Genomic DNA, 13055 nt, shown 5'->3' with positions numbered 1-13055 from the left:
TCTCCTTTCTTCCTTTTATCAGGATCCTGAACTCGACCATCTCATGGTCACTGATGCCCAGGTTGCTACCCACTTCTACTTTCCCTACCAATTCTTCTCTGTATGTGAGCAGCAGGTCAAGAGAAGCACGGCCCCTAGTTGGTTCCTCCAGCACTTGCACCAGGAAGTTGTCCCCAGCACTCTCCAAAAACTTCCTGGATTGTCTGTTGTTATGAGCTGGTCTGTTACGATCAGCACATTGGCCTTGTTGGGCATCTCAGCTCATCCAGGATATCTGACCTGCCCTCCTGTCAGATCCCGGTAGGGGCTGCAGCTGGTGCCTGGTAGGTTATAATACAAGTGTCACAGGGGATGAGCACAACAGGGGGGTCCCCAGGGGCTGTTGGGGCACACAGGGCAATTTGCATACAGGCCCCACCACCTCGCAGGGCTGAGAGCACAAGGGACAGGATGATGTAGGGCACTGACCCCTGTGGGGTAAAAGGCCTGAGGCCAGGGGTCCATGGGGCTGACAGGGCAGCCCAAGGACTCAGGGCAGGCCCTAGAGGGGCAGAAGTGTCTAATGGTCAGTGCACTGACCTGGCTGCCAAGGATTCCTGGAGATGTGGCACTCGACTCCTGTCTGGGGCCAAGCCATTCCAACATGAGGGAAAGGATGATGCAGGGCGGAGGGTGGCACTGTGCTCAGGGCAGTGCCATGTGTATTGGCATATTGTTTAGTAGCCAGCATCAGGCATGGTGGGACCGGGGGGAGCAAGCATGGGGCAGGGTTTTGCTCCCAGGCTGCCCAATTCCCCCATTTCTCTCCTTCCTACCTCTCAACTGATCTGCCCTGGCACTCTGCGCTCTCTGTCTCCAGCCTGTGTCTGTCGTTCACTTTCCTACGGCGCAGTGCCCATGGGTCCCTCAGTGTCACGCAGTCACCGTGTGAGTGCTCCAGCATCAGAGCTCGGGGGAGCTGAGCACCACGGCTGATGGTGGGGTGGGGGAGTGAGCGGCTGGGAGACATGTGTAGCTGCTGGCGTGGCTCCGTGCCAGCTCCTCAGGGCACGCCACCCAGCTCTCAGCCCCCCAGGGGCACAGATCAGCCATGGGTTGTGGCAGGAGGCAAATCCCTAGTGATCAAAGAGGGGGAGCTCACAGGCACCTGGCAGCCCACTGCTGAGTCTCGCTCCAGGTGGGGTCCCGGTTCTAGCCCCACTGGGACACTCCTCCATGGTGGGAGTGAAGCTGCCCGCCTGTGGCAGGGACGTGGGAGCACGTCACCCCAAGGACATTATCAAACACCAGGCAAGCTGGCACTGCCCAGCCTGCTGCCAAGGTCACCAGGGCCTGGATCACATGGGGATCTCTCCCACTACAGGGAGATCTGGCCCCATCTGGCTGGGCTCCCCGGCTCCTGTGCTCCTGCCCTGAGCCCGCGGGACTGGCATTCCCCTGGCAACACCACCAAGTGTAATGCAGATAAGCTCAGAAGTCAGGGTGAATCAGCTGTGACCCCAGTGGCCAGGCTCAGCAGGGACTGGTACCCCTCCTGGCAGGGGATGGGTGGATGGGGGGAGCTGTGTTGGCACGTTCCATAGGGCATCTGAATTCAGGAGCCCTTTGTCTGAGTCACTTCAAACTGCAGAGAAATCATAGAATCATAGAATCTCAGGGTTGGAAGGGACCCCTGAAGGTCATCTAGTCCAACCCCCTACTCGAAGCAGGACCAATTCCCAGTTAAATCATCCCAGCCAGGGCTTTGTCAAGCCTGACCTTAAAAACCTCTAAGGAAGGAGATTCTACCACCTCCCTAGGTAACGCATTCCAGTGTTTCACCACCCTCATCCTGCTCCGACCTGCCCAGTGTGAGACAAATATCTCGGCCCGGGCCCCCGCTGGTGTAAACCAGCCTCGCTGCACTGGAGTCAGTGGAGCCAGATCCACAGTTGGTATAAATCGGTTTCATTCCGTTGATTTCTTCGGGGGAGATTGACACAGATGGAGCGATGCCAATTTACATCAGTTGTGGATTTTGGCCCCATTGTCTTTAGAGGGAGTCCAAGCTCAGGTGCCTGGTGCAAACATCACTGCATAACACAGGGCAGGGCTTCCCGTGCTCACTCCTTAACGCCTTTCACACTCCAGCCGCTGGACCGGCATGGAGCCATAATCCCTCAATTCCCTGGCCTGTGCAGCACGGCACCTCCCAGGCCCCGGGGCGGATCCCTCCCGGTGGCTCTGTCCCCGCAGTTCATCCCGCCGCGTCCTGCCTTGCTTCCTGTGCCACCTGATGACTGCTCTGGCCATTCACTGCTCCCCACAGGTCACCTCCCCTCTGGCCCACAGGCCCCGGGCCCCCTCACGCCTTGGCTGCGCCTTGAACACCTGGTGCCCAGCCTGAGCATGGCCGGGGGGCTGGGCCTTCTGGGGAGCCCCAGCCTGACCTGGCTTTACTGTCTCCCGCCTGCCCAGGACATCCCTGCTCCCACCTCCCTCCCCCTCACCTCTGGGCTGCTGGTCAGTGTGGGCAGAGACACCATCTATCTCTGCCCTGCCCCCTCCTTCCCCACACCCGGGGTCCCTGGAAGGGTCAGAGATCAAGGATGGGGAATTTCCCCAGATTTGGGGTGCTTCCCTGAAAGGCCAGAGCCTTGAGGTCCCAATGGGACTGAGGCTCCCCCTAGTGGAGCTGGGGCTCCCCCCATGGGGTTGGGGCTCTCTTCTAAGATTTCCAGGAGCTCCTGTTTCTGACTAGACCCAGGGCAGAGACTGTGTATTGTTTGCCCCCATCCATCCGGTCGCACCATCCCTCATCCCCAAACTCCCTGGAGGAGAAAGGAGCTAGTCCACAGCGAAGCCCCTCTCCCAATCCCAATAGACTGGGGGGGTTGGGCAGAGATGACCTCTCCTGACCCCTGTCCCTTCCCCGCTTGCAGCCTGTTGCTTGGCCCGTTCTGTTCCTGAGACCCAGAGAGCAAGGCCAAGAAAATCTCGCAGGGTAAATCCTCGCTGGTGTGGAGCAGGGGGTCAGACCCTGGTGCCATCTAATGCCACGACACAGACACCTGGTGCAGCCGGGGGACCCTCCAGCCACTGCACAGCCCCACTCCGCAGCGCAGCCCAGGGCAGGTGCCATACACTCGCCCTAGAGCAGGGTGGTGGGTGTCACTGGCTCATGCGCCAACCCCCGTGGGGCGCTGGAGACTTCCCAGGGCACTTTGCACCAAGGTGGGTGGGGGGGAGGTTGTGGCAGAAGCAGCAGCACGGACAGGGTGAGGCGGGCACAGACAGCTTCACCGCTGGCACGGCGTGTAACAGAGCGCTGACTTTGCCTGGGTGCAGTAGGAGGCGCCTGGGCCCCGATCCTCAAAGGGACTTAGATGCTTCATTCAAATCAAAGGGATTTAGGTGCCTAATTGAAATCAATGGGGGTTAGGTGCCTAAGTCCCGTTAAGGAGCTGGGCCCTTGTGGTTTTTGTGTTTTGAGAAATATGCAAATAGATCACTGGGCTGGAGATTTCCCACCGATGGCAAACTCTGCCGTCATGTGGTGGGCCAGTGTCCATCTGGGAATCTGGGATAGAGCAGTTTGGTCCAGTGGATAGAGCAGTTTACTGGGACTCAGTGACTTGACCACTAGCCTCCTGGGTAACCCTGGGCAAGACATGCCACTGCTCTGTGCTTCGGTTTCCCCATCTGTAAAATAGGGATAATGCTGCTGCCCTCCTTTGTAAAGTGCTTTCAGAGCTATGGCTGACAAGAGCTCAGTCATATTACTGTAGATCAGATCCATCAGCTAGGCTACACAACCACCTCTCCCCTGCAAGCCAGAACAGCAGGATTATTTGCATTTGTAATGTACAAAATCAGTTCAGCCCTTATTAAATGGGTTAAAAAATCCCTGATCATTCTCAACAAGTAATTGCAAATGGGGCCTGGTGTTTCTAGTGGTGGGGCTGTGATCTCAGTCCCGTGATAGTCAATGTCTCTCTCTGGGAGCTGGAAGAAAATGTAAGATCCTGGCTAGTACCGTTTGTCGCTGACCCACACGCTGCGGAGCGGGGATACTGCTAAGGGCAAGTCAGTTATACTGAGTGCGCTGGGTCGCTTGGTAAGCTTGGCTTGTGAACGATGCGCGTTTAATACAGCCAAATGCAAGGTCATGCATCTAGGAGCAGGGAATGCAGTCACAATTAAAGGCTAGGGATGTGCAGACAGGGACTTAGGGGTCCTGGTGAGAACCAGCTGACTAGGAGCTGTGGCTAAGAGGGCTAATGCCGTCCTGCTGTGGAGGATCTGGGGAATCTCAGTAGCAGCGGGGGTAGGGGGGTTACCTCTGTATATAGCACTGGGACCATCACTGGATACTGAGGGCAAGGCTGCTGCAGCTGCGCTGAGGCACTGCTTTAATGAAGACGCTGACCTGGAGAGAGCTCTCCCGCCGGCAAAGTTAATCCACCTCCCCGAGTGGCCAGGAGAAGCCCTCCCACCGACATAGCAGCGGCTACACAGGACTTAGCTCGGTGATTTTTACACCCCTGAGTGACGCAGCTATCCCGATATAGGTCTGCAAGGTAGACCTGGCCTGAAGGAGGGTAACAAATTGGCACGGGCTCAGACTAGAAATTCAAGGTCTGGGAAGCCTGCCCTGGCGCGGGGGACTAACGGAGCTCAGTCCATTCCATTTCTCCAAGAGATGGCTCGGAGGTGACCAGACCCCGGGCTATACACACCTCCAGGGAGAGGCGCTTTCCGGCAGCCCAGGGCCCTTCAATCCAGCAGAAAAGGGCAGAACAGGATTCAATGGCTGGAAGCTGAAGCAAGACAAATTCAGGACTAACTGGCCATGGTGCCAGGAAACAACCAGGGAAGCAACTGGCCCAGGGATGTGGCAGATTCTCCTTCCCTCGGAGGAGACTGGGTATCATTTGCAAAAATTGGCTCCAGCTCAAGAGGAAGCTCTGGGCATGGTGCAGCGACCACTGGGCAAGGCTCTCTGGCCTGTGGGACGCAGAAGGAAGATGAATACGGTCCCTTCTGGCCCAGCTAGATAGGGAGACGAAGAAAGCAAAACCTCCGCAAATGCTGCTTGGTCCTTTCCTCCATCAGCTGTCGCCAGTTCACCTGGCTTTGTCACGAGTCTCGGGATATTTGGTGCTTCTCTGAAATCCCCAGCTCCAGGAGGCCCATGAGTCCATCAAAGGCTCCGCTTTCATTCAAAAAATTGTACAGGCAGTTTCGAGCTGTCAGTGCTTGCAAATTAGCCTAAAAGCTCAAAACCTGGGAGGGTGGGATAGCTCAGTGGTTTGAGCATTGGCCTGCTAAATCCAGGGTTGTGAGTTCAATCCTTGATGGGGCTGTTAAGTTGATCTGGGGCAAAAAATGGGGATTGGTCCTGCTTTGAGCAGGGGGTTGGACTAGATGATCTCCTGAGGTCCCTTCCAATCCTGATATTCTGTGATTCTGTGAAAGAAACCAGAACCCACCAGTGAGTCCTCTGAGAAACCTTGTGACTCCCAATTGCCCTAGATTCCAAGGCCAGAAGGAACCATTGTGACCATCTCGTCTGATCCCCCGTATAGCACAGGCCCTAGGACTCGCCTGCATTAATTCCTGTGTGAACTAGAGCAGGTGCTGGGAGAATCTCACTCAAACTGTTAACAAATGGTGCCTTGTTCCGTGTCTCAATTTGTCTCGCTTCAACTCCCTGCTGGTTCGGCGTGCCTGTGGCTGGCCAGGACTGCGTCAGTCTGTAGCGGTGGGTGAGGACAGCCGGACAACTAAAATCCCAGCATTACAACGCACACCTACTTAACAACACCCAAACCAAACCCTGAGGGGTCTCCAGCTCCGTGACTATGTTGCCAAAGAGAATGATGGTGTTGGGAAATGCAGAGCACCAAACACAAATGCAACATTTCATTGTAGCATCTACACACCAATAGCCCCCTAGAGTGTATGCTCAAGAACAATAACAAGCCAAAGCAGCAGATACTTTCACAGAGTTTGAGGCCAGAAGGGATGATCAGATCAGCTACTCTGGCCTCCTGGATACAACAGGCCACCAGCCCCCTGAGCCCAACCTCTCCAGTTCAACTAAAGCGTTTCAGCCCTCAGGAGACTAAGTGGCTGTGTGCCCCAGGCAGAGAACAGGAGGGGCCAGGGTGCCACCAATGCCTGGGTCCCCTGCAACGGATGATGAGAGAGAAGCTGGAGGACAAGTCCCCTAAAGGTTCAGAGACACACACACACGCCCATTAGCTTTAGGAGCACATGCCTTGCGATTGTTTCAGCAGCACACTGAAAGTATCATAGCACCGGCTCCCCCTCCCCGGCAAGCTCTGAACTCACACCTGTGAACACCACTGCACAAACCCTCCAAGCATGTGAGCAAAAGGAGCAACTCCATTAGGCTGGCAGCAGCAGCAGGCCCTCTATGGCATTTTATCCTCCCCCAGCTGGGGTGCAAACTTACCCTGGGAAGCTTCTCCAGCAGAGAGGCAGTGAATGGGCCTGCTCCTTAGCAGAGGGGCTCCATGGGGCTGGGCAGGCTGATGCCGGCTGGGAGGCGGCCCAGACCCATGGAGGGATTGGGGGGGGGGGCTTTGTAAATGACTGGAGGGTTCTGTGCCCAAGGGGCAGCATGGGAGCAAGCAGCAGAGGGGCATGCAATGGGGGCGGCCATTGGCAGAGCAAAGGCAGGGCTGACGAGACGTGATCAGAGCAAAGAGGAAGAGCCTGGGAGGGAAGACCAAGGAGAATTGGGCACCAACCAGCTAGTGGAGATCGTAACCCCATCCTCGGACCCACATGACAGAGGCTTGTGTTGGGGTAGCACAGCGGGGAGCCCTGGGGGGGCGAACAAGGGATTGCAGCGCCACTCAGGATTGCTGGGGAGGGTGGGTGGCACAGTTGGAGTGAGTGATGTTGCAATGGGCAGCACAAGGGGTGGCAGGGCTGGCTGTGGAGAGAGGACGTGGGCCAAAGGCTGCAGTGCCAGGGGGTGAGGTGGGCAGCAGGACCAGGGGGAGGCCATTGGCAGCAACAGCCGCACTAGCTGGCCTTGGGGGGGCAAGGAGGCCAAGATTCAAGCAGGCAGGAGGAGGCTGCCCTCACCTCACCGAGCCTGGCAGCTGCTCCCTGCCTTGCCCAATCCTGGGTGCCCATTGCTTGCACCCCAGAGTCCCCTCAGCCAGCGCTACCCACTTGGAGTCAAGCTCTTCCCCTTCATTTGGGGGCGGAACCCCCTTTACAGAGCTCTCCTGCTCTGGCCTCAATGCTCTGTTGGTCCACTGCAGTGAGGGTCCCCTAGAAATCCCAGCATGGGGCAGGGCCCTGATCCCAGCAGGCGGGGACCTGGGCAAAGCCCCTTGAATAGCCCGTGGGCACGGCCATAGACGCCTGGCTCTGTGTAACCTGCTGGGCCCAAGCCACGGTTCAGTGTGAAGCCCTGTCCCTTATCACCAGCCGAGGGTGAACAGTGCCATAGGGCAGGGTGGCTGGCTGGGCAGAGGCTGGATTAGCAGCCCATTCACACCACCAAGTGCCTAGAAACTAACTAAAATTAGCTAAAATGTTGTGTGGGGGGGGGGGGGGGGTAGGAGGGGCTGTGCCCGGCTGGGGCCTTCGCTCTGTGCCCAGGGGAAGGGAACAGAACCTGTTTGCTTTGCCCCGGGAGACAGGGGTGTGGGTGTGCTGGGCAGAGGCGGTGCTCTGGGGTGGGATGTGGTATGCCCTACCTACAGCCACTGTCCGGCCTCTTAGATGGGGTCTGGAAGGCTGTGGCCCCCCAACACTGGGCAGGCTGGGGGTCTCTCAGCTGGGTTGTGGCGCAGATTGCTCTGATGGCTTTAGGTTCAGACTGTTGTTTGGAGGGGCCTTGGTCCAGGCAAGGGGGGGAGGTTGGAGGGTGGAGGATGAGGCCCTGGTGGGGGGTGGCCTGGGGAGGGTCTGAAGCCTTATAGGGGTTGTATCCTTGCTGGGGTGGGGGAGCTGCTGCTGGGATGGGGCTGAGCCTCCATCTCAGGCTGTGGGGTAGGTCCCTGCTGGAGTCCCTTGTGGGCCTGTGAACGCCCCCTAGTGGTGGTGACGGTGCCTGAGCTCTGCAGACGGGCTGAATGTTGGGGCCTGGGGCTCCAGGGGGTGCTGTACAGGAGACATTCGGGGGGCTGCCTGTGTCCAGGGGGGAGGGTCTCACAGCAGGAAGGCTGGGGGCAGTGTGTCACTGGGGGGCATCTCTCCCCCACACCCCATCTCACCCGCCCCCTCCTCTCCCCTCACAGTCGGGCTCCCCAGAGCAGGAAGGCTTCTTCAACCTGCTGACCCACGTGCAGGGTGGGCGCATGGACAAGCAGCGCTGCAACATCCAGATCGTACATGGCAAGAGCGGTGCTGACCCGGAGAAGCGTGAGTCCTGGTGTGGGGGGGGGGCAGGGGGGTCGGGCGGCTCTTGGGTTTAGAACCAGAGGTCACAGCATCCGTCCCTATGCCTGCCCACTCGCCCAGCAGCAGACTTGGCTGGCCACAGTCCTGCCCCAGGGCATGGGGGTGGGAATGGGCTCAGCAAGGACTGCTCATCTCTAGGACAACATGGGTCCCTGAAGGGGCAGGGGGCGGCCTGTGGAACTCTCTGCTCCAGGAAACTGAGGAGTCCAGCACTGGGGCTGGGTTGAAAATGGGGCTTGGGAACTTTAGCCCCAATGACAGCCCTGTGTGGTTCTGCCAAGCTGGGGCTGGGCATGCCACCCGCTGCAGGAACTGCCAGGCCCGTGGGCACCATCACACAAGTGGTCAGGTGCATTCTGTGAGGTTTACAGCTCCCTCTGTAAGTGTAGGGGTGGGGCGGGGGGACTGGAGGGGCATGGCCGGGGCTGTTGTGGTGGGAGGTGGGATGCAGTGTCGGAGGGCCCCATGGCCATATCCTGAAGGGGAGGGAAATAGGCCCAGCATCATGGCCCCCTCTGGGAGCTGCCTGGCCTTTCCCTCACACCTGTGTCTGCCCCTCCACAGAGGACAGCCCGAGCCCCCCGCCGGAGATGGACAGTTTCCTGGATATGCTGGCGCACACACAGAGCCGGCGGATGGACGACCAGCGCGTCAGCTTCAACTACCTCCCAGGCTTCCAGAACACTGACCGCAACGCCCCCAGCAAGCCAGCCTCCGGGCCCACCAAGGTGAGAGCAGGGCGGCCGCGTGGGGATGGGGGGCACCATGGGCAGGGCAGCATGGAGGGAGGAATCAGGGCATTGCCTAGGCAAAGAGAGCAAAGCCATTGGATGTGGCAGAGCTGGGAACGCCCCTAGGGGGTGACGTATCGCACGTGTAGTCCTGAGGGCATCCAGGAGGGGGCAGTGTTTGTCAGAACATCGTGTGACGAAAGAGGGCAGTGACGGAGTGCAGGGCAAGGTGGGAGCAGCCCCTTGTGGGAGGCCCCACAGAACTGAACTGTGCCTTCACCACTCACGGCTAAGGCCCTCCCATCCCCCCTGCGCCGCGGGGGGCTAGCCCCTGGGCCAGGCCACGTGGAGTCAGGATGTGCCAGGTGTGGCCCAGACAAGCAAGAGAACCAGGCTCCACTGCCCGCCAGTGCCGGGAGCCCTCCCGTGCCGGGAGCCCTCCCGAGCTGAGGGAGCTAGAGGGGTGAGCAGAGCCCAAATCCCCCACACTGAGCGCCCGTCACCTGTCCTGGCCCCCTCCCACCTGCGCAGCCCCCAGCACCAGGGCTCCTCGCCCTGGTAGGGGGCTCTCCTCCGCCCCGATTCAGCAACGCAGTGGCTGACAGCACCTGGCGCTGAGTCCTGATCCAAAGCCCGCCCAGAGGGAAGCCAGTGCGCAGTGCCCATCGGCTCCACTGGGTGTCGGGCTCAGGGCCCCAGCGCCAGGGGAAAGTGGCTGGTGGCCACCACCACCCCATGCCAACTCGCTCCCCCTTCAGCCATGTCGGTGCCCCCCCACGTGGGCTGCCCCATGTCCCCCCCCCCACCTTCACTCACCCTATCAGAACCCAACCCAGGTGACCTAGGCAGCCACTAGCAGACCACCGAAAGCGTCTGTGTGGCGTCCCAGCTGGCTCAGTCAGAGGGAGCCGGCAGCCCAGGGCTGGTCTAGGGCCGGGGGGACAAGGAAGGTTGGTGCTGCCCCAGACATAACACCTAGAGCCAGCATAGGGCGCACAGGGCCCTTCGCCTGGGGGATTGGGAATTTCAGTCCAGCCCTGGCACCCTCTGGTGGTGTCTGGCTGCAATGAAATGCCTCAGCAGCCGCAGGCCATCAAGATCCCTGGGGGGACAGACATTCCCTTGCAGAACCGGGGATAGAACCCAGGAGCCCTAGCTCCCCGTTGCTTCCACTGGACCCCACTCTCTTCCCAGGGCTGAGGATAGAACCCAGGAGTCCTGCTCCTCAGTACCACACACTTTCCACTCCTAAACCCTCTGCACCAGTTTCACTTGCCTGGTCAGAGCTGAGTGAGGGGCCCAGGCTGTAGCAGCCCAGGGTGAGTCTGGCAATCCAAACATGGCATCAGTGGGGCAGGGAACCCCAATCAGGGATACACCCCCTTGGCCAGCTGGCAATTCCCCTAAGCACACAGCAGAGCGGTATCTGTGGCTGGGATCCCCCCTGGGGTCCTCTGCCATCCCTCCCGGTCTCTGTCTTGCTATGGCTTCTCTACCGGCCCTGTGTCTGGCTTGTGACTAATATCTGTGTCTTCCCCCATGCCAAACATCACTTGTCCTCGTCTGGATGTGAATTAACATAACTAACTCTCTCTCTCTCTGATGTGCCCGGCTGGAGTTTCGTCTGAGTGTGTTTGGGGGGCCTCACTGGCTGTGCCTTGGGGGGGGCAGGGGGTTGCTGACTGTGCCTGTCTGTGCCATGTATCCACATGAGGCTTCTCTGGGATGCACGAGCTGGCGCCGTGTCCAGGCTTAGGCCATGAGGCCACCAGGAACTGGGGTCACTGGTGGGCAACGCACACAGTGGAAGTAGGGGTGCTAGCCAAGCTCTCTGGCCCTGCTGGGGGGGTGATGCTCACATACTCAGGAGGGCCAAGAACACCTCCTGGGGGCTGGGGAACAGCTTGGGGTGCAGGAAGGAAGGGCTGTAAGGGGAGCAGCCCAGCGAGATGGACCAAAGCAGGGAGGCTTCAGCTCTTCTCCTCCAGCAGGAGCAGCTCCAGTCCCTGTGGCAGGGGCTGAGGGGGAGTGGGAGCTGGCCTGGAGCAGCAGAAACCGAGGGGAGCTCTCGCCTAGCGAGTCAGCAAGTGGGGGGAAGGCCCAGCGGCTGTGATGTCACCAGCGACAGCAATAGAGCATCCAGGGCACACCCGCTCCAGTCCCGGTGCCAGAGGGGACGATGGACTGGGGCTGCCCCCAAAAGGCCTGACCCACATGCACTGGACCCTGGGCACCCTCGTGCTCTGCAGGGCAGCAGAAGGTGGCACAAACATGAGTGTAGGTGGGCATGCATCCAGCAGGGGGCAGCAGCGCACAGACCCAGGAGGACAGGGGACAGGGAAGGGATGGGGGGAGTACACACATCACTGTATGTAGGAACAAAGCACCTAGGCCTTATTTACAAGAGTGGGCTCTATCCTGGGAAGCAGTGACTCTGAAAAAGATTTGGGGGGGTGGGGGGGTTGGATCATCAGCTGAATATGAGCCCCCTATGGGATGCTGTGGCCTAAAGAGCTAATGGGATGCATCAACAGGGGAATCTCGAGTAGGAGCAGAGAGGTTGTTTTATCTCTGTCTTTGGCACTGGTCGACCGCTGCTGGAATCCTGTGTCCAGCTCTGGTGCCCACAACGGAAGGATGTTGATAAACTGGAGAGGGGGCAGAGAAGAGCCAGCAGAATGCTGAATGGATCAGAAACCTGCCTTTTAGTGATAGACTCAAGGAGCTTCATTTAGCTTCACAAAGAGAAGGTTAAGGGGTGACTTGGTCACTGTCTGTAAGGCCTGGTCTACATTACACAGGTCATGTAAGGTAGCGTACGTCAGCCTAACTCAGTGTCCACCTACAGCCTTGTCCCACCACTGTAAGTACCCTACTACACTGACATAACAACTCCACCTCCATGAGAGGGGTAGGGCTTACCTCCATGCAGACACTGCCCTACTTAGGGCTGTTGGCTGTCTTGTCAGTTTCACAGCTCCATGCTGCCATGAAATTGACAGGAAAGCCTGGCAGCTAGAGCCAGGCTGCGCCCCACTCCTGGGGGGGAGAAAGTCAGACTAGAAATAAGGCATACATTTGTAACAGGGCGAGGAAGGAACCACTGGATTAATTTCCCAGGATTCCCCAGCACTGGCCATTTTAAAATCAAGATGAGAAGTTTTTCAAACAGAAATTAATGCAGGGAAGTCCCAGGACCTGTGCAATATTGGGGTCAAGCTACAGAATCACAGTGTTCCTTCTGGCCTTAGAATCTATGAATTATACCTGGGGGGCAGGGTGCCCTGTACATGGGGGGGCCCACATCACACATGTGCGCACACTCCAGTGGGGACAGATAGCAGAGGGGGAATACACACAGTGGGGGAAGGGGCCGAGTGCCAATCCAACCCCTGCCTCTGGGAAGAAGCTTCATGCGCGTGTGTGCAGGAGAGCTTGGGCGAGGTGGGGGGGGGGGCTGACCAGGGTCCGTCCTCGCTCCCCGCACCCAACGCCATCTCTTCCTCTTTGCAGAAGTGAGCGCCCCCGTGGCGGGGGGAGGAGCCGACATGCCTGACGGCTGTGATAGCACCTGTGCCCTGCAGCACCTGCCCTGCCCGCTCTGTACAACCCCAGCACCCCAATAAAGGCCTGGCTGGTTTCCTGGTGGTCTGTGTCCGTTTCGGGGTGCCCCAGGGACCCGTTGTGCACTGCAGTGGGGGATGGGGGAGGAAGTAGGGGGGCAGGGGGGAGAGGAAGGGGACTCTCACCAGGGACATGCGGGTGGGTCGTGGCACAGGCAGTAAATGGGGCCTGTGCCCAGGAGGAGACGGACAGTGCTGGATGTGCCCGGCGAGCCAGGGGCATGGGGATCCTGGACTGGCATCGGATGTACAGGGATGGAACTGCAGGAAC

The 13055-nt window shown here is 59.0% G+C and overlaps 1 protein-coding gene across 1 annotated transcript; it reads left to right on the top strand.

Annotated features, from left to right (window-relative positions):
• Window positions 1–6656: 6656 nt before the first annotated feature.
• On the top strand, window positions 6657–12680 carry PCP2 (Purkinje cell protein 2). Its single transcript, XM_073319213.1, has 5 exons — window positions 6657–6773; window positions 7298–7323; window positions 8261–8373; window positions 8995–9158; window positions 12675–12680. The coding sequence occupies exons 1-5, from the start codon at window positions 6657–6659 to the stop codon at window positions 12678–12680; spliced, it is 426 nt and encodes a 141-aa protein (XP_073175314.1).
• The last annotated feature ends 375 nt before the right edge of the window (window positions 12681–13055 follow it).

The sequence above is a fragment of the Lepidochelys kempii genome, chromosome 20 (assembly GCF_965140265.1).
Source record: "Lepidochelys kempii isolate rLepKem1 chromosome 20, rLepKem1.hap2, whole genome shotgun sequence".
Lineage (NCBI taxonomy): Eukaryota > Metazoa > Chordata > Testudines > Cheloniidae > Lepidochelys > Lepidochelys kempii.
This window is presented reverse-complemented; position numbering and strand designations above follow the sequence as displayed.